This window comes from Pollachius pollachius, assembly GCF_949987615.1.
Source record: "Pollachius pollachius genome assembly, chromosome: 7".
NCBI lineage: Eukaryota > Metazoa > Chordata > Actinopteri > Gadiformes > Gadidae > Pollachius > Pollachius pollachius.
In genome coordinates, this window is record NC_136940.1 from 25,376,095 (window position 1) to 25,397,096 (window position 21,002).

Here is a 21,002-nt window from a genome sequence, read left to right on the forward strand (position 1 = left end):
CGCTTGAGGAGAAAGCGCTAGGTTCTGTTGAAACAGCATGTGCTCTGAAGAGACGCCCACATTCAATATATTATCCGGCTTGAAAGAGATTCAGATTTCTGTCAAAACGAATTAATTGTTCACATGGGTCAGTCGTAGCAGTGACAGACCCAACCTTTAGCCTCGTTATGTGATTATAACTTTAGCTCCATGATGGGCTCGCCTCACCGACAGAGAACCGATCAACATGGGCCACGCTAGAGTCTCTAGGCCGAGCGCCGTGCATGAGTGCACCACTGGCTCTGGGAACCACAGGGCTGAACGTAGGGTCGGCGATTAATCCATTTTTAAATCGCAATTCGAATGAATGGTTTAGGACGATTTTTTAAAAAGAAAATCGATAATAAAAAAGTTGTTTATTTTTCAAAGGTTAAATATCAACAATGTAGCATGCACTGAAAACGTGAGCATGAAGAGTTGGCTTAAAGTCTGCAACCAAAAGCAGCAGCACATCACGTTTATTCCAACATCTCAAACGGAGGCACGCAGCAGAGTGGGAGATGTGTGTTATTTATTTCGCTTTTGTTAATCAATGTTATTCTTCAATAAAATCCAAGCGTAATTTTTTAAAATATTTTTCACAAATTGCCCAGCCCTAGCTGAACGGCTCTCTGGGGCCACCAGAATAAGCTTCCATCGTCCCTCTCTGAGCCTCCCAGCCTACCTGGAAGACGGAGAGGGCGAAGGGGTGTCTGAGGTGCTGCTGGGAGGACAGCAGCACCTGGCGCCGGGCCCCACTCAGGTCCACACTGGACAGCATGTGCAGCTTGGAGTCCACCCAGTAGAGGCGCTGGTTAGAGAGATCTGAGAGAGAGGGAGAGAGAGAGAGAGAGAGAGGGAGAGAGAGAGAGAGAGAGAGAGGGAGGGGGGGGAGAGAGAGACAGAAAGAGAGAGCGAGAGGGGGGGGGGGGAGAGAGCGAGAGACAGAGAGAGAGAGAGAGAGAGAGAGGGGGGGGGGGAGAGAAAGAGAGAGAGGGAGGGAGGGGGGGAGAGAGAGCAAGAGACAGAGAGAGAGAGAGAGAGAGAGCGAGAGACAGAGAGAGACAGAGAGAGAGAGAGACCGAGAGGGAGGGGAGGGAGAGAGAGACAGAGAGAGAGAGAAAGAGAGAGAGGGAGGGAGGGGGGGAGAGCGACAGAGAGAGAGGGAGAGAGAGAGAGAGAGAGAGAGCGAGAGGGAGGGGGGAGAGAGAGACAGAGAGAGAGAGAGGGGGGGAGAGAGAAAGAGAGAGTGAGAGACAGAGAGAGACAGAGACAGAGAGAGACAGAGACAGACAGAGAGACAGAGAGAGAGAGAGAGAGAGACAGAGACAGAGAGACAGAGACAGAGACAGAGAGAGACAGAGGTGTGAATGAAAGGGATGGAGGGTTTTACGGGAGGAGAAAGTAGGTGTAGACGGTGAGGAAGTGATAGACGTAGATAGAGGGGGGGGGTGGTGGAAGAAAAGAGAGTTCATTCAGGGCTCAAAAAGGCACATGAACGTCACAGGTCGTTGACCGACCCTCGTGTGGGACCTGACAGCAGAGGCCCGCTCGGCTACAAACACCAACGGACTAACAACCCGATGCCTCCAAAGACATCGTGCGCCTCCCCAGGTGATAGCGACCCTCGGACCCGGAAGGAGGACCACGTGGTGCCAGGGTCTGGCGGGGTCAGCAGGACTCACCCAGGGTGATCCCGTTGGGCCACTCGATGCGCTCTGAGACCAGAACCTGCCGGTCCACTCCGTTCATCCCAGCCTTCTCTATCTTGGCCTTCTCCCCCCAGTCCGACCAGTACAAGAAGCTAAAGGACAGAGGAGAGGGACGGGAACACCTCTGTCAAACAGGATCCCTCAAAGAAGGTGCAACGTCTCCCTCCCTCTCGCTGTTCATTGGTCCGAGGACACGGCTTAATCATCTTAATTAATTTAATGTTTGAGGTCCTGTCCATCATTTTAATCTCTCAGATCTCTCCAATTCTCTAAGTGGAAAGAAGCATTCATTCATTTCAGTGGCAGACGGAGATATTTGAATAAGTGTGAAATAAATGTGATTATAATGAAATAAATAATTATAAGACGTGGTTGATATGGACACACCACGGTCTTAATCAACCTTGATTACTGTTCTATCAGAAAATAACCCAACCCTAATAAGGGATGAATTGATTGAATTGGAACGGATCATTAGTTCCCATTAAGTGTTGACCAGTCCCTCCTTCCCCCTCCCTCTCTCCCTGACGGTCTCACCCGTGGCGGGGGTCCACGGCGATACTCCTGGGCTCGCTCAGCTCCGTGGAGACCAGCACCTTCCTCCTCCGGCCGTCGGCCGTGGCGACAGAGATGCTCTTGTTCCCCGAGTCGGTCCAGTAGATGTTCTTGTGGACCCAGTCGACGGCCAGCCCCTCGGGGGCTTGGAGGGCGGAGTCGACCAGCGTCAGCTGCTGGGACGGGTCGCCGGCCTGGCTGATGGAGGCGCTGGGGGAGGAGAGGAGGAGGACGAGGAGGAGAAGAGGAGGAGAAACAGGAGGAGAAGGAGGTGGAGAACAAGGAGGAGGAGGAGGTGCAGAACCAGGAGGAGAAAGAGGGGGAGAAAGGAGGAGGAGAACAAGGAGGAGGAGGTGCAGAACCAGGAGGAAAAAGAGGACGAGAAAGAGGAGAACGAAAAGGAGAAAGAGGGGGAGAAAGGAGGAGGAGAACGAGGAAGAAAAAAACCCAATAATAATAATAATAAGAGAAAGAGTAGGAGAGAAGCGGAGAACGAGGAGGAGAACGAGGAGGAGAAGGCATACGGATTGAATCATTTAGTTATTTTCAGCACTCTCAGGCACACTGTATTGTCTAAAGGTTTGTTTTTTATTCCCACAGTATACCGCTGAGACAGCCTTCATCAAGGCTTTGTTTGCCTTTCCTTCAGTACCCGATCATTCATGTGTGCAGATGAGAAATTGTGATGATCACAGAGGCAGTGAGTTTAGAGACAACAGACGGACGCCACACTAGGATGCACCCCCTACCAGCCGTCCACACGTCCCACGCACAGGGGGCTGGATGGATGTTACAGTGTTTATCTGAGGGGTGGGTGTGAAGGACAAACGGGAACACCTTCTGCTGCACTGACAGATGACCATGCCTTCCAGGTAGGACAGGAGACCCACTAGTAGACGGATGGAAGACGGGGGGGGGGGGGGGGGGGGGGGTGAAGCAGGCCGACAGCCACAGAATGGACAGAAGAACGGACAGACAGAGAGACGTACAGACAGAGAGATGGACAGACAGAGGCAGACAGACAGCTACAGGTTAGATGGAACACTGGACGGAAGTGTGGATGAGACTGACTGACCCACGGACAGCCAGGGACTAGTGGAACGGCCAGACAGACGGACGGACTGGCAGACGGCCCCAGATGACATGCAGAACAAGGTTAGGGGCGGGCTTGGGTGGGCGAACTGCACCTGTAGATGCGGCGCTGGTACAGGTCACACCAGAACACGGTGCCGGAGGCCACGTCCACGTCCAGGGCCACGGCGTTCTTCAGCGCGGAGATCACCCGCGTGTACTCGCTCTTCTGCAGGTCCAGGCGTCGGATCTCGTGGCGGTTGGTGAACATCAGGTACGGACTGGTTCCTGCCGGGCGAGAAGCAGGGGCCGAGGCTCACGTCCACGTTCTGGTGTTTACAGGATCAATGGTGTTTGGGGACGGGCCGTAAAGATATGAAGTGATCGTTTCGTTTCGGTTGTGTTGAACGTAAATAGTCGCTGATGTCACTTGCACAATGTGAAAAAGGGTCACAAAGTTTGAGACTCGAGTGTTGAGTGTAAATTCAGCTTTCATATGATACATGTATGGTTACATTATTGTCAATGTACTACATTGACCAACTGTAATGAATCAATGGTCAAACATGACTAATGAAGATAAAGGTTTTGTGCGACTGAATCCTTAAAATGAACATGCCTATTGGATTCACTGCTCTTACTGCTATATACTACTGCATAAGCAAGGGTGATCTTCATCACACTATTTGCATCTTTACAAAATATCTTTTTTATGAAGTAGGCATGAATAATCCATGAGGGGAAATGAACCATTGCAATGAATCTGTTCCCCAAACACCAGCTGGATGGGATTCTTTTGAAATCTTTCCAAACAGTATTTTCTTCTCTCTCCTCGCATGAAATATTGAATGAGTTTAAATTGTTGCAGTTTGTTTTTCAAAAGAAGACCTATACTCAGTTGGGCGATGTATCTTTGTGGTGAAGCGGTGAAACACAAAGAACTGGGGCTTCACTGGTGCTTCACTGGGTCTTCACTGGTGCTTCACTGGGGCTTCACTGGGTCTTCACTGGTGCTTCACTGGGGCTTCACTGGTGCTTCACTGGTGCTTCACTGGTGCTTCACTGGGTCTTCACTGGTGCTTCACTGGGTCTTCACTGGGGCTTCACTGGGGCTTCACTGGTGCTTCACTGGTGCTTCACTGGGTCTTCACTGGGGTTTCACTGGTGCTTCACAGTGAAACCCCATAATCACAGTGGCACCATATGGCCACCAGATGGCGACAAAGAGTGCGTGTTATTTCGTGCCAGCTTTTGTCCATCTCTATACTTGCCATTGCCAGTTAAACTAGCAGACCCCTCTTTGCAAAAGTCACCACACCCACTTGCAATGCTCCCCCATTTGTCTGCAGAGATGTGATACCATCTTGACGTTCCATATCTACTCCCCTTGGACCGTATCTGGGAAGGACCTCCCTGGATGAATGAAGAGCCTATTGAAGCTGGACCCCCAGCGTGTTGCTTCATGGGCGATAGCAGTCTAAGGCCCGTTATTGCTAGTGGGGCGTACAGGGACAGCACTTTGTAGATCCCAAATGTGGTCCGGAGATTTGAGAACACTCAGAGTCACAGAGCCACACAAACGAGTGGCAGGCGCCCAGCCCTCCACTGCCTCCATAGGGCTGGCTCTAGGCCTCTGCTCTGGGCTCTACTGGGTTTGGGGGGGATTCTTTCCCTCCCTATTTTCCAACAGAGTGCCGGAGGACTAAATGGAAACATCCTCCTCCTCCTCTTGGATCTTCACCCCTCTGTGGGTCGGGGCATCGTTTTGTCGGAGGGAGAGTACCGCTTTAAATGTTTAAGAGTGACCTGGTTGACCTGTTGCCATAGGTGCTTGGTTTATGGGAGCTTGGAATTCTAACCCTCTTTTGATTGCAGAGCAAGGTAGGTCTGTCTGTCTGTCTGTCTTTGTGAGTGTCTGTCGTCTGTGTGATCGTCTGTGTGTGTGAGTGTCTGTCTGATTGTGAGTCAGTGAATTAGTGAGTGAGTGAGTGAGTGAGTGAGTGAGTGAGTGAGTGAGTGAGTGAGTGAGTGAGTGAGTGAGTGAGTGTGTGTGTGTGTGTGTGTGTGTGTCTGTGGGTGTGTGTCTGTGTGTGTTTCTTTGTGTGTTTGTGTGCTGCTCACCAACAGCCTTGCAGGTCTTTGAGACGGGGTCCATCTCATAGCCTTCGTAACACTCACACTTGTAGTACCCCTTGTAGTTGATGCAGATCTGACTGCAAGCGTCCTGGTTCTCACACTCATCGATGTCTGGGAAGAGCAGGAGAAAGAGGAGAGAGAGAGAGAGAGAGAGAGAGAGAGAGAGAGAGAGAGAGAGAGAGAGAGAGAGAGAGAGAGAGAGAGAGAGAGAGAGAGAGAGAGAGAGAGAAGGGGGAGAGAAAGAGAGGAGAGAGAGGAGAGAGAGAGAGAAAGATGAAAGAGAGAGAGTGAGAGAGAGAGAGAGAGGAGAGAGAGGAGAGAGAGAGAGAGGAGAGAGAGAGAGGAGAGACAGCAGAGAGAGAGAGAGAGAGGGGGAGAGAGAAAGAGAGAGAGGAGAGAGAGCAGAGAGAGAGGGAGGTAATGAAGAGGTGATGACAGACACAGACAGGAGGTTAAGTGAAGAAAATAAAGCATCCAAATGGGAGAGGAAACAAAGACTCACACACTCACCCCCACAGGTCTTTGTGTCTAGCAGCTTGTAGCCAGAGGGACAGTCACACTCGTAGCCAATCCTCTGGTCCCTGCAGACGTGGGAGCATCCGCCGTTGTTCTCCAGACACTCGTTCACGTCTAGAAGAGGAGCGGGGGGGGGGGGGGATGAAGGAGAATACAGGAAAGACTTAAAAAAAGCAAACAACAAAAGCAAATCAACCAAAATGACACCAGCCAGTTAGACCTTAGTGGTACGGAAGATAGTAAGAATTGTTTTGTTGCAAGGCATTGCATGCGCGTGTGTGTGTGTGTGTGTGTGTGTGTGTGTGTGTGTGTGTGTGTGTGTGTGTGTGTGTGTGTGTGTGTGTGTGTGTGTGTGTGTGTGTGTGTGTGTGTGTGTGTGTGTGTGTAGATATATAGACGTTCTATATATATATATATATATATACGTTTTCTTATATATTTTTCCTCTGTCCATCATCTTCTCTGCTTTCATGCTCTCTTATCTTTCCGTCTTTCTCTCCCTGGCTGCCATTTATCCCCATTTCCCCACGGGGAAGGAGAGGAACGACGTGTGTGTGTTTTTGTGTATATGTATGTGTATGTGAGTGCGTGTGTGCACGTGTGTAAGACTGACACAGACAGCTGAAGCTGACATTTCATTACCGTTTTACATCAATTATTAAAACAGACAGACAGTGAGCGGGACAAAGAGAGAGCGAGAGAGCGATAACAAGAGCGAGAGCCACAGACGGATCCCCTACCCTCTATAACATTTGTACATTCTGAGGTGACATCCCATCAGAAAACCAGAACAAAGATGAGAAACCACTTTACAGCTGGGGAAATCAAATTAGAGCTAGAGAAAATCTTTCACAGCTAGGGAAACCACCTCAGAGCTTGTTCTAGGGTGCCAAACATCACATCAGGGTAAAAATAAAATAGTTATTTTATTTCCACGTTAGGTATACGTTTTCGCAAACAAACTTTTAAGCCGTACAGTAGAACTATTCGATAATGCATGTGTACTCTTTCATAGCTTGGCTAACAGTAATCACTGAATCATTTTAATAGCCTTTTGTCAAGTTTTATTATCCCCAGTTTTATTTTTCCCAAGTGATTCTCGGGGAATCAAAGTTTAATTAAAATAATCGTTAACATTTCAACCCAATGATCACCGTTGCACCTGCGAGCTTTAGCTGATAGGCTGGAGCACGCCATAACCCTTATCTGGAGGTCTGTGAAGTGGTGATTATCTTTAGCGGGTGGAGGGAGAGGCGTGTGTGGTGCCTCATGGGTAATGTAGTCTGTGCACGTTTCTGCTAGACGGCGGGAGTCCTTGGGGTCGGACATATCTTTGATCCTTAAGAGAGTCATGCTGCCTTGATCTGGAGAAGCTTTCTTTACTGAGCGGAACGGTTGCATGCATTCAAAGCAGCTGCCGGTGTTTGGAGTGCGTCTGCTCATCTGTTTACCACATCGACTGATTTAAAGGTTGCAGTGTCTGAAGAAGAAGCACGACATTTACTTAAGTAGTACCAGTATTCTGGTAAATTGTACTTGTAACAGAGCACATCACAAACAATGTGCTTGTGACTGTGAGTGTGAGTGTGTGAGAGAGAGAGAGAGAGAGAGAGAGAGAGAGAGAGGGGAGCAAACCGTGATTGGTCGGTCTAAATCAACTCGTGTGTTTATATATTGTCCTCACCAATCGTTAGCTGAGAGAGAGAGAGAGAGAGAGAGAGACAGAGAGACAAATAGACAGAGAGAGAGAGAGCGAGAGAGAGAGAGAGAGAAAGAGAGAGAGAGAGAGAGAGAGATACACAGAGGAATCCCCTATATTCTACAACATTTGTACATTCTGTTCATTGTTCATATATCTGCCTCACCAATCGTTAGCTGTTATAGAGCGAGAGAGAGAGAGGAACGGAGAGCAGCAGACCGTGAGACCTTACCACACTCCTTGATGGGTTCATCAGACCAGTCCTTGCAGTCCTTCACACGGTCACACACCTTCCTGCTGTCGATGCACTCGCTGCTCGCACAGCGGAACATCTTGGGCCGCTCACACGTGGTGGCTGAGGGAGCAAAACAAGAACAGCCAGAGGTTCTGTTGGGAGTAGGAAACTCATCCCCGCCCTCTGCAGCCCAGACTCGCACCCTTTTCTGTTAAGAAAACATAATAATAGTATCACAGTATTATGACTTAAAGAAACCGCTAGGTATTAGCATTCAGACGCAGGTGGGTAGAACGAGGAGGGATTAGGATATCTAGAAGGCCTCAGACATACCTCCTCTAAGTCCCTTCATAGACCTCCTCCTCCTGCCCCTCTTACTGTTGACACATGGACCTCCTCCCTCTGTCTCCCCCCTCTCCCCCCTCTTTCCCCCCCCTCTCCCCCCCCCCGGCCCCCCTTACTGTTGACGCAGCCCGCCTCGTCGCTGTAGTCCGGACAGTCGTGGACTCGGTTGCACTGCTTGGTGCCGTGGACACAGGAGCCGTCGCCACACTGGAACTCGTCCGGCCGACACGTCAGCACCGCTACACACACACACACACGCGCGCACGAGCACGGGCACACACACACACAAACACACTCACACACGCACACACACGCACACGCACGCACGCAAGCAAGTGCACGAGCACACACACACAGCCACACACACACACACATACACACACGCACGCACGCACACACACGCCCACGCACAGACACACACAGATACACACACACACACACACACACACACGTCATTATCCGTCTTGACAGAAAATTAGACATTTTAGACATTCAGCTGAAGCTTTTATCCAAAGCTTCTTAGAATAAGTTTGTTTGTCAGAAGAAAGAGAACGAACAACAAATCGCTGTTGGTACAGTCCGGATGTTCATAGAACCAAGTGTCAAGCGCTAGCAATCACTAGATTTACCCATTCCCGTAAACAACAAAGATAGCTGCACAATGCTAAGTACTATTTTTAAGTACAACATACAATAAGTGCATACATTAATTACCAGGACGTACAAACATACAATAAGTGCGTAAGAGGGTTGTGGGGGTGGGGGGGATAAGGGGGGAGATTCAGACAGGGAGGTGGGAGGGTGCTGGTCTGAAGTGGAAGGAGGGGGGGGGAGTGTCCAGAGAGGAGACCCTAGATTGTCCCTAAAGACATGACATGATGAAATGGTTCTGAAGGGCTGCATGTAGGTAGGTGTGAATGAGTGAGTGTGTGTCTCTTCCAGGCAAACAGAAATGAGTCACACAGAGCCGCAGTATTGATGAAACCCCACTGAGATTAACACACAAGGAGGCAGACACAGTATCTACAAATAAACGCACACGTGAGCATGGACTGGCAGAGAAACTACAATATCTTTTCAGGAATTGTACGATTCCTAGTTTATCTGTGTTGAAGTGTTTGTATGGTCCTGTGTGTGTGTGTGTGTGTGTGTGTGTGCGTGCGCATTGCTTTTATAAGGTGTACAAGTAATTTATATTTGTGACTGGCTATTCAATAATTGACGTATTAAGGTTGGAATTGCTCCACCAAAAATGATGACCTATACGATGGGTCCATACAGAATACTGGCTCAGGAAATGTGGCTGTTAAATGATATATAGCCGCTCACAGCAAATCACACGTATATACACAAACCTTTGACTGCATGTGTATGGTTTACAGGATAGCTTTCCCAAGAACACAACACACACACGCACGCACGCACACACGCACGCACGCACGCAGGCACGCTCGCACACACACACACACACACACAGTAAGTAGGTATAGTCAAGCTGATGAAAACATAATCCTTCACTATGAGAGAATGTGCTGATGTCAGTGAAATTAATGGAATCTAAGCTTAACAAATTTGGATGAATCCAATGTAGGAAACGTGATAGTGCTCATCTGCCATCTGCACGATGTGTGTGTGTGTGTGTGTGTGTGTGTGTGTGTGTGTGTGTGTGTGTGTGTGTGTGTGTGTGTGTGTGTGTGTGTGTGTGTGTGTGTGTGTGTGTGTGATAGAGTCGAGGGATTCCCAATTATGATTTCTCCTCGACATTCATCATATCTGCAGACAGGCTCAGGCTTATTGAGACAGATGCTGCTCATTGATATGGGAAATGATAATCTTTATTGTGTGTGTGGGTGTGTGTGTGTGTGCATTGTGTGTATGTAAACGTGTGCACGTGTGTGTGTGTTAGTGTGTGTGTGCATTTGTATGTGTATTGTGTGCATGTTTCCGTCTATATACACGCTCCCTTGTGTCATGCTGAGAGGCATTCGTGTAATAAGGACGTAGGAGAACCAAGACAATATGAGGATATGTAAAGCTCTTCTAGAGATGTACACATTACATCACTTCACACCCTACATGATTGATTCATTATGGGTGCTCTTGTTATTGGGCTGTGATGTGCAGCTGACACTGTTACTGTGATGAGATAAAATAACCTCATCAAAGCTAGCTTAATAATCAAAGCGCCGAAAATAGTGGAAAGTTATCTTTGTGTATATGGACAAACTACATTCTGGTTGTGTTGTTACTTGACTCCTTTTGAATAAGGGACAATTCAGAACACATTGGATGTCTTTGAAATTAATTAACAGTGTATTCCCTTCACATGAAAGGAACTAGGCTACTCTGACTTTGTCAGTCAATTGAAGGATCTAACAGAAAGCAAATGCTGACCCGTCGAACTCCCCTTCTGGAAGCACAGGGAGGATTTGGAATAGAACAACTCGAGACAGGCAAACCAATTCACAGATATCTCTGTGCCTCCCCTTGAGACGCTTCGGGATGTAAGTGGAAGGAATTTCTATTTAGCGAATGTCAACCGTCTCCCCCACAACTCTTCCAACCTAGACAACGCAGGTCACTCAGATGTAGGCCGTCAACGCCATATTCGCCAGTTAGAGTAAAAGTAAGAGTTAGAGTCAGAGTCAGAGTAAGAATAAGAGACAGAGACAGAGACAGAGTTACAGCCAGACTCAGAGTCTTTCATCTCTGTGAACTATACCGGTACTTACGGCAGCTGGCCTCGTCAGACTTGTCCTTGCAGTCTGCTTCGCCGTCGCACTTCCAGTGGAGGTGGATGCACTCCCCGCTGCCGCACTGGAAGTCCCTTGGGTAGCAGCGGGGCTCCTGGGGGTCCAGGGCCCCGGCGGGGCCCTGGGGCTCCGTGCGGCTGCCGCAGCGCTCCATGGCCTCGTCCGACCGGTCCTTGCAGTCGTTGTCGCCGTCGCAGCTCCACGGCGCTGGGATGCACTCCGAGTTGTTGCAGCGGAACTCGTACGGACTGCAGGTGGTCGGCGAGCACTTCTGCTCGTCGCTGCCGTCGCCGCAGTCGTCGTCGCCGTCGCACACGAACACCGGCGCCACGCACTTGCCGTTGCGGCACTGGAAGTCCTTGGCGGGGCAGGCCTTGGTGTCTGAAGAGAGGCGGGGGAGACAGGTGGGTGAGTGTGGGTCAGAGACGGGGAGACAGGTGGGGGAGTGTAAGACACAGAGGGGGAGACACGTCCTCTGTCTCAGATAGACCACAGAGCCAAGGTGATTCTTTATTGCTGTGTTACCGCGGGACAACCGCAGTGATGCTCTCACTCTGTTCTCTCGACACAAACAACAGCAGAGGAAAAAAAACACATGACAAGGGTGGGCCTATCGGAGGCCTGTCAGGTTTTACAAAACCAAACGGAGGCCACCCACAAGCTGCCTCTATCCTCTCTGAGTTCATCAACGTGCAGTAAATCGTATGCTAATCCAGTGCCGCAGCCTCTTCAGTCTTTGGGTTTGAGTGTCTGGGAGTAGGCGAGAGAGCTTTGGAGGGAGATGACAAAATCAAAGCAGTATTTTGGCGAGGGAGCACTACGTTAAACAGCTCATGAAAGCATACTTCAGCATAGTAAATATTGTTTTCTCTTTAGCTTTTCTCTTTTTTTCTTTTGAGACATAACCCTAACCCGCGGGGATCCTGTGTTCAGGCTGAGGGGGTTGGTGGTCTGGCCACCCGAACCACCAGGGGCCTGTTGTTCATTAAAACTAAGATCCAGTCACACAGAGGGTGGGCTCAGTCCAAGCTTTGACGCATCGCCCCCCTTCCGGCTGTCAGGATGAGAAAATGTGGTGTGCGGTAACTGAGAGACGGCGTCATCCGTCGTTCTGTTTGTCCGACACGCAACCTGCAGCGGGTCGGTGGCACAGGGTGGGCCTTCAGCCACCTGTCAGTTCTCCTTCAGGCAGTCTGGGTCAGCCTTCTGAGGCACAGGGACGATGGTGGACGCCTTGAAGCGGCCATCTTGACCCGCAGCCCTCCCGGTGTTCACTCATCAGACTCAGGCTGTTTTATTAGCCGGCCAGCTAGCGGTGATGTTGTTAGCTTCACACCAGGCCTTGAATGAGCAGCGGACACGGAGGGGAGCTGCCCTGTACTGTGTTACCGGCCGCTGTCCCTGCCGGGGGCCACTGGTGTCGCGTTGCGCCGTCTGGGACTCTGTTTCGCCTCCTGGTTCCTCTGAGCGTCCTTCACTGCCCTTCTCCGCCCGCAGGCCCGCCGTGTGCTCGCCATGTGGCCGGACACACGGCCAGACTGGTTGGCAGCAGTGTGGGCGTTCAAAGTAATTTCCCCCCTGGTCGCACACATGATGAGTTAATGGAAGTGAGGCGTAACTTCTTCAAGGTTCGCCCTATTGGTCCCTAGCCACCACCATTGGTGTGTCAGGATGTTTTTCTCTGATGTCGGCACAACACATCATACAAGTCTGACGATGTTACGTCCTTTTCCGCTTGCGGTGGCAGGCTGCCTGCTGAGATGATGGCTGAACTCCTGGGGAAGGTGGAATGAACGGACAGCGTCAGATGCTCAAGGATTGATGAGCAGGAAACAGAAAGAGCTCCACTGTCCTTGGGGTGGCAACAGCTGTTGTTAGTCATGAAGCAAACCCCTCCAGCCTTGGATTCATCAGACTCCTCCGTTCGGTCTGCAATCTGATCCTCTCCAGAACATCGTCCATTAAGCGTGAAGGAGGCTGGGCAGAGGTGGACCCAATCTCTCAGTCTGTTACGAATGCTCTCGCATGTTTACTCCTTTGTTTTGAGTGCTGGAGAGAGAGAGACTGTGTGTGTGTGTGTGTGTGTGTGTGAGTGTGTGAGGGTTGGTGTGTAGCATAGCATTCACATAGCTACACACCACAAATACAAGATTTCTTTGTATTGCAGACACAGACATCATTGTACTTTTATTTCCATGGACGAATTTGGATTAGGGCTTTGCTATTTACATATTGATTTATATCCAGAGTTGTTTTTTTTAAACAATTTGCAATGGACTCTCTCTCAAACCACTTGTATATACTCCTGTTCTACTTCAATTCATTTTATAACTATATTTATCCTATTTTACCATCATATAAAAGCATTTGTTGTTGTATGTTAGCTGAAGCGACCGAGTACAGGGCCGCCCTCGTAGAGAACCCTTCTGTCTGTCTGTCTGTCTGTCTGTCTGTCTGTCTACATACCTGCAGCACACTGCTCCTCATCGGCCCCGTTCTCACAGTCTCTCTCTCCGTCGCATCGCCACGACAACGAGACACACTGGCCAGCGGCTCCACCGCAGTCAAACTTATTGAACGGGCAGGTGGGGCGACCTGAGGACACACACACACACACACACACACACACACACACACACACACACACACACACACACACACACACACACACACACACAAGGCATTGGTTGCATCAGTGTTGTTTGTTTGTCAGGAGGAAATCTCTAGTGCTTACTTTGGTGCTTTCAGGCTAGAGGAAACCAAATCGTTAACAAATAGCTCAACAGCTCGCTAACAGGACGCCTCAGGCTGCGTCCACAGTGTCCCTCTAAGGGACCCCATGCCAGCCTAACAGCTGAGTTAGGAACGCACAAAAAATACAGAGTCCCAAAGGTCCCTTTGATCTGACATTGCGATATACAGATGTAATTAGCACAAACACACAAACGGGCACACACACACACACACACACACACACACACACACACACACACAAGCACTTTAAATGCATCCTTCAGCCAAACCGGTTATAGTATTGGATACAAAAAATAATAAGGACTAATGGGACTGTGACCCATCCCAATCAAAGTGCAAAGCATGACTCCTGTTGCCCCCCAAATGTCAGGAAATAAACATACATGGACAAATGATTTAGCTCAACGAGGACACATCTGCACTGATAATGCATTACACTGGAGACCTCGTGTGGGTTGAGCCCGAGGCAGGAAGTACAGACGGCTCGTGAGGCATCCAGCAGTGAAGGGGCGGAGCGACTCAGATCAACATAATGCAAACAGACAGACGGAGAACGTCCAGAAGGACAAACAGCCAAGGGTGACACTGAAGGGGGTGGGAAACCGTGAGGTCGGACTGGGGTTAAGAAAATTGCGACCAATCATAGGACAGACTATAATTGGTCCGTGAGAAAACGGAAGAAATAATGAGAGGGAAGGAAGTCAAGGGGTGATGGAGTTTGTTAGACACACTGTATTACGCTCAGAGACCCCAGGGCTACTGGCATCTCATAACTCAGATGATCTCATTTGCTTCTGCCATTAAGCCATGAATCCTGCAGGCATGTCTCCCCATGCAACATAAACCCTATACTGTTGGGGGTAATTTGGCTCATATACTGTTCACAATTGAATTGGACATTATGCATCGAAACGCAGCGGTTTAAACCAGGGAAAGATGCATCTACAGAAACACACACACACAAGGACACACACTATGCTTTGGAATGCTAAAGACTGGATCACGGCTAAACATGTGTTGTGCTTCGGAAATCGGTGCCTCCTGTAAAACATTGTTCATCTCTTTGTGGAATTGCAACGCATGAATAATTAGCTAAATGACTGCCTTCAGGAGATGCTAACATTATAAAGAGTAAGACAAGAGGACAACAGAGAGGCTGCTTCCTCTCTGTACTGCAGTGGTCATACTGGTCCGGAGAGGCCTATGGATCGGTCTCCTAATCGCAGGCCCTTGGGTTCCCATTGATCCGCAGGGCCGACTGCTGCTCATTAACCTCGTTTCTTAAGCAGAGCTTTAAGCTCGGACTCTAGTCAATCAATCCTCAGGAGTATGATATGTATATGTCTGTTGAGATTGTGAAGGTGTAATTTCCCTGGACATATTGTCGCTTATACTGGACACTTAAGGGACCTAACTTCAACGACAAGGCCGCTGTTAGCAAATGCATGTTTCAACTATTTAATTAAAAGTAAGGCCTTAATGCATGTACAGTATATCGTCAAATAGTTTGATTAACTCAACCCTATACGGGCATATCTCATTACCTCAAATAATAAACATACTTTTTCATTGTATGTTATGTTTGCATCTTATTTGTACTTTTGTTGCTTTGGCAATGTAAATGTATGTTTTGCATGCCAATTATTCCCTTTGAACCTTTGAGCTTGAAAAAAACGAGAGACAGACAGACAGAGACAGAGGGAGACCACGGGGGAAATTAGCCAACGCACAGTCAGAACCTGGAGCATGAAATTGAAACTGTCCAGCGACACGACCTGCACCTCCCCCTCATATCAGAGTATTAACCAGTACAGCCATGTGACTCCATACTGGAACACACTGGGACATCCAGCGTCTCTCCACCAGGCCCGGCCAAACAACGCCTCACTGCACATGGAGCCGTAGAGTTGATAATAAAGGCTTAGCGATGGATGGAATTAGAGGCCGTTGGGGAAAGGGGATACCAATATACCAATACCATTTGACGATACTTTTTAAGCTCGACAGTTAAATAGTTTTAGTTTGTAATTGTTATTTTCTCTCGGGCTGGGTGAGGTGTTGTACAATCAATGAGCACATGTTAAACAATCACCAGATCGAAGGGAGGTGTCCTTCTCGGCAGCATGTGATCCCTGCTCTTTGAATAATTTATCCTTCAACTCTGCAATAAACCTGTTTTAAATATCTACAAACGGAAACATTAACAACAATGGCTCTAAGACAAACAGGCATAATGTATTTCATAAAAGTTGTGATACTTTGGCCAGACTCGAACCCACAACCACCTGCTCCAGTCCTACACCGGCCCTACACCAGCCCATACGCGGTGGAAATGGCTGAACAGAAAATACGCTGAGCCCATAATGAGCGTGTTGTACCTTTACCGGTTAGAAGTCTGTGCGATTGTGCGTCGCTATGTGTAAAGTCCGTCAGTATATGTGCAGTGTTGCATCAGTGCGTGGCTACTTACTGCAGGTGACGTCAGCCTCATCGGAACCATCCGCACACTCCGGCTCCCCGTCGCAGCGCCACCTAGCGGGCACGCACTGTCCGTTCGTGCAGGCAAAGTCTGTGGTGGCGCACGTCTTCTTTGCTGTTGACACAAAGGGAAAGACAGACAGGGAATATTTAAATACATGTATTTGAAAAAAATAAACATGTCTAAAGAGTGTCAAACTTGCCAAGCGTCAAAGGTATCCTTCGTTACGTTGGACAGCCAAAATGTGGGGAAGTTGGCACGCCTTGCATTCAATAATGTATCAGAACTGACAAACTGAAACTCAGCATGGGCTTTTCATCCTTCAAGAGCTCCCGTCAGAACCCATCTCATCACCTCACATCGAAACTCATTTCTTTTTTTGGGGGGGGGCGGGGAGAGGCGGGACACTGACAGCAAAAAAGTGAATAGAAAACCTATGATATCAGAAATGTTTAAAAACAAAGTGTAACACGGTCCACTGCAACTCTCCACCTGGGTGACTTTCTCAGAAGACCCCTGTCTTCTGTCACGTCTTCAGAAGCAGGTGGAGAACTAATAATATAATATATAACATATATGATGTATATTAAAACATATATTATATAGATATATATCAGTTCTAAGGAACACCAGCTATTTTACATGCTGTTAACCTTACAAGCAGAAATCAATCACAGCTGTTATTTACTTATTGGACTGGTAAGAAGAAGATGGAGAGAGGAAGAGGGAGTGTTTGTGTAATGGAATTACAGCTCCCTGAAGCCTGAACAAATCTCCTTGGTGCCAAGAGAAAATCCACCACCCCCCCACTGACCTGCTTCTCTCAGACGACAGCTTGGGAGCACACACACACACACACACACACACACACACACACACACACACACACACACACACACACACACACACACACACACACACACACACACACACAAACACACAAACTCTATGCAGATAAGAAGTCATTACAATCGAAGACATTTTACGGTGATCGTCATCATTTTCCTTTGGAGATAAGAGTACTTAATGATTTAAGGTTTACACCTGTCTTTGTCAGATCATCCTGATCTTGCGATCACGTTCCTTTTTAATCTGGAGTTTGATCTGGCTGCAAGCCTCTTGAAAATAGAAAAATAAAATAATAACAATTGGAAGAATATAAGACCAAATCAGCGCATGGGGGAGGAGTTCCAGATCCTCATTAACCAATGACAGTCAAACCGAAGGAAGATGTAGTGTTATCAACGGAGCAATCTCAACATTTTATAATAAGGAAGACTAAATAACAATGAATATAACTAAACGTAGGCATTTTTTCTCTAGGAAACATTTGCTTTACTTTCAACTTTATTCGGCAAGAGCAAAGATAACAACATCGACATTTAGTGACTTAACCCTATTGTCTGGAGATCCTTCAACAGTGTAAGTCCATCTAATGATTAGATTTGCAACTCTGACAACATTTGATGTTGTCAATGCCTTCCTCACTTAATTGTGATGAAAAACAGTCCCCTATAAGTGTCATCGCTCATCGCACAAGGTATTCACTTCATTTTAAGAGCAAGCAATGGCAAAACTTTTTAGCTAAAGGTCAAATGGAGAGAAATAACCTAATTCTAAGCTTCGATTATTTGAAAAACAAAAGCAAAATGCCATTAAAATAATTTCTCTGCCAAAATTTATCATTCCTTCCAGTTTTGCCAAGAATAATACATCAAATGAAATCCACGCAGAATACCAAAATACCAGGGTAGAGCAGCTACTGAAAAACACTGTCTGGCACACGCGCGCACACACACACACACACACACACACACACACACACACACACACACACACACACACACACACACACACACACACACACACACACACACACACGACTAGGGCACAAAATACAATTAATTCAAACTTACAGATTACTGTCCCTGCTTGCAGCAACACTAAAGAACAACAAAGCACATTTCAGTGCAGGAGTTTGCTGGTGTACGTTTTCGGCTATATCAGTAATACGTCTTTCTACAGTTCTCACAGGCATTTCTCTAATCCTGGAGATGATTGTGACTTTGTTTGGTAATCCATTGAATATAACCTCCGAAATTATGAGGAATGCCTCCTTCATGTGTTCTCCATCGGTGAAGGGCTTCCCGTGTTTAGTAATGCAGTGCACGCCTTCAGAGCTGCCTGCCGTATCACGTGTCTGACGGCTCGTATGGTCGTCAACACACTGCTTTGCTTCTCGTACCGGGCCACTGCCTGCTAGATGGATTCAACTCAATCTGCCTCATCTCCTTAATTCGTCTCATGTCTTGTTTCAAAAGCACACTTGAAGTTCGGAAGACAAAGAATTTACAACAAAGAACGCCCACAGCTCGGCCCTTTGTGAGATAAGTCTGGATTTATTTTTCCAACACGGCTGAAACAGGCGACGAATACACAACCTATTTTTTTTAGCTACTGCCATTATCAACTCCATCATCAACATAGATAGATAGGTAGATAGAAAGATAGATAGGTTTTATAATTCAAAAGGTTTTATAATTTCAAAAACATGATTGATCCCATCAAAAAGGAGTTGATGGAGGAGCAGGTGAGCTTCTCCCTCTGTTCAAAGGACCGCGCGGCAAGGGCAAGTGAGATGTGTCAAGGTTAGATTCAATATTCCAGCTCCCTGCTGAGCGTTGCCTGGATGCTGAGAGTATTGTGTTTTTAGGAATCTGTGACAGGATGTGCCGCTTCTCTGTATTCCACCAAGCAGCGAGCGCACATACGCCTCTCTTCTCCTGTCTCCTCTGCAACGCCTAATCCCACATCATACCTCCGCCTCCACAAACTCCCTCTCTCCCTCTCTCTCCCTCACACTCTCACTCTCTCTCTCTCTCTCTCTCTCTCTCTCTCTCACTCTTTCTCTCTCACCCTCTCTCTCTCTCTCTCTCTCTCTCTACCTCCTTCTCTCTCTATACCACCCCCTCCTTCTATCTTTCTGCCACCCTCTCTCTCTCTCTTTACCACCCCTTCCCTCTCTCTACCTCTATGCCAACATCTCTCTCTCTCGCTCTCTCTCTCACTCTCTCTCTCTCTCTCTCTCTCTCTACCACCCTCTCTCTATCTCTCTCTCTCTCTCTCTCTACCACCCTCTCTCTCTCTACCACCCTCTCTCTCTCTATCTCTCTCTCTCTCTCTCTCTACCACCCTCTCTCTCTCTACCACCCTCTCTCTCTCTCTCTCTCTCTCTCTCTCTCTCTCTACCACCCTCCCTCTCTCTACCACCCTCTCTCTCTCTCTCTCTCTCTCTCTCTCTACCACCCTCTCTCTCTCTACCACCCTCTCTCTCTCTCTCTCTCTCTCTCTCCACCACCCTCCCTCTCTCTACCATCCTCCCTCATTCTCTCTCTCTCTTTGTTTTTTCCCCATGTCTCTTTGTCTCTTTGGTCAAAAGTAACTCAATAAATATTTTTTGGAAGAAGCATTGCATTGCATTGCGTCAGATTAAATAAACGGACACACAGAGGTGACGTGAGATGGCGTACCCTTCCGGTTGCAGAACGGTATCTTTTGTGTGTGCAAGGTCATTTTATATATTATATATATTATTATATATATATTATATAAATATATTATTATATATATATATATTAACTTATTATTTAAGTTTAGATATTTCTCATCTCTCACACACACACACACACACACACACACACACACACACACACACACACACACACACACACACACACACACACACACACACACACACACACCACCCCCCTCACCCACATACACTCTGCCCAAAAGTCTCATACACACTCACCACCATTTGTCACCCATAAATGACAGAAATGTACTTTTTACTTTTAATCCTAATTCTCCGGCGAGGGGTTAAGGGAGGGCCTGCTGTTCTGATGACCACCGCCTCGACCCATCGGGGCGGCAGCGGCTTTGGTCCACCGTCAAGCCAATCATGTTTCCCCTGCTAATCCCTCTTAGTCTCCTCTGATCCGTCATCAACCTCTGTATGGATAAAATTACACAATCGCTAAGCCGTTCCCATCGGCCCTAAACAGCCCTCTGTGGCCGTCGGGCGGCGGCGACAACAGTGAGGGACACGCGGGTTAGACTGAGCTGTTTGTGTGGCTCTTAAAGCGTCCCGTAAAAGCTGTCCTTTGTAAAGCGCCAAATGTTGTGGCTCGTGTTGCTCCCCTTGAAATGGCATGACAGCTCGGCCTTGGAATGACAGTCTGATGAGGTTCGTCCGCTGGGGCTCTTCCCCTGCTGGAGCCCTCACACACACGGATCTCCTTCTCTGGAGGCCGGACGAGGAACCCGGCGCATCTTTACAACGTCTGATGTTTCAAAAGGTAGAACGGCCTGTGTATAAAAACAGGTTTAATGATACTCAGTGTTCTCCTCTCTGTGGCACAGTTCTCAGACGGAGAGGGTTCGGTCAATAACCCTGAGTTACCTTCACCCCTCCACCCCCTGGTTTGGTCTCGCCTCTTGTTTTTTACCCAGGGATGGGGGGGGGGGGGTTTGGACACGCTTGTTGACGGGCTTCTGCAGTGTTTCCTACTTCCACATGCTTTCAGTCCCCTTAGCGTATCCATGGAGACGCCGGGCCCCTGGAATACAAATAGGGCATCTCGTTCCCCCTTACGCCCCCCCCCCCCCCCTCACGGCCTTCTTCTGTTCTGCCCCCTCCTCCTCCTGTCTACGACCCCGACCGTAGAGG

The 21,002-nt window shown here is 48.2% G+C and overlaps 1 protein-coding gene across 1 annotated transcript in view; it reads right to left on the reverse strand.

Moving 5' to 3' along the window:
- lrp8 (low density lipoprotein receptor-related protein 8, apolipoprotein e receptor) overlaps window positions 1-21,002 on the reverse strand; it is a gene marked incomplete at both ends in the record, with an annotated part of 44,294 nt that overhangs the window by 3,652 nt on the left and 19,640 nt on the right. The window contains 11 exons of the mRNA XM_079739085.1: window positions 704-843; window positions 1,704-1,822; window positions 2,268-2,495; window positions 3,473-3,644; window positions 5,478-5,603; window positions 6,003-6,122; window positions 7,940-8,062; window positions 8,404-8,526; window positions 11,020-11,421; window positions 13,507-13,635; window positions 16,265-16,387. Of these exons, the coding sequence (XP_079595211.1) occupies window positions 704-843; window positions 1,704-1,822; window positions 2,268-2,495; window positions 3,473-3,644; window positions 5,478-5,603; window positions 6,003-6,122; window positions 7,940-8,062; window positions 8,404-8,526; window positions 11,020-11,421; window positions 13,507-13,635; window positions 16,265-16,387 (1,805 nt within the window). The remainder of the gene's footprint in view (window positions 1-703; window positions 844-1,703; window positions 1,823-2,267; window positions 2,496-3,472; window positions 3,645-5,477; window positions 5,604-6,002; window positions 6,123-7,939; window positions 8,063-8,403; window positions 8,527-11,019; window positions 11,422-13,506; window positions 13,636-16,264; window positions 16,388-21,002) is intronic.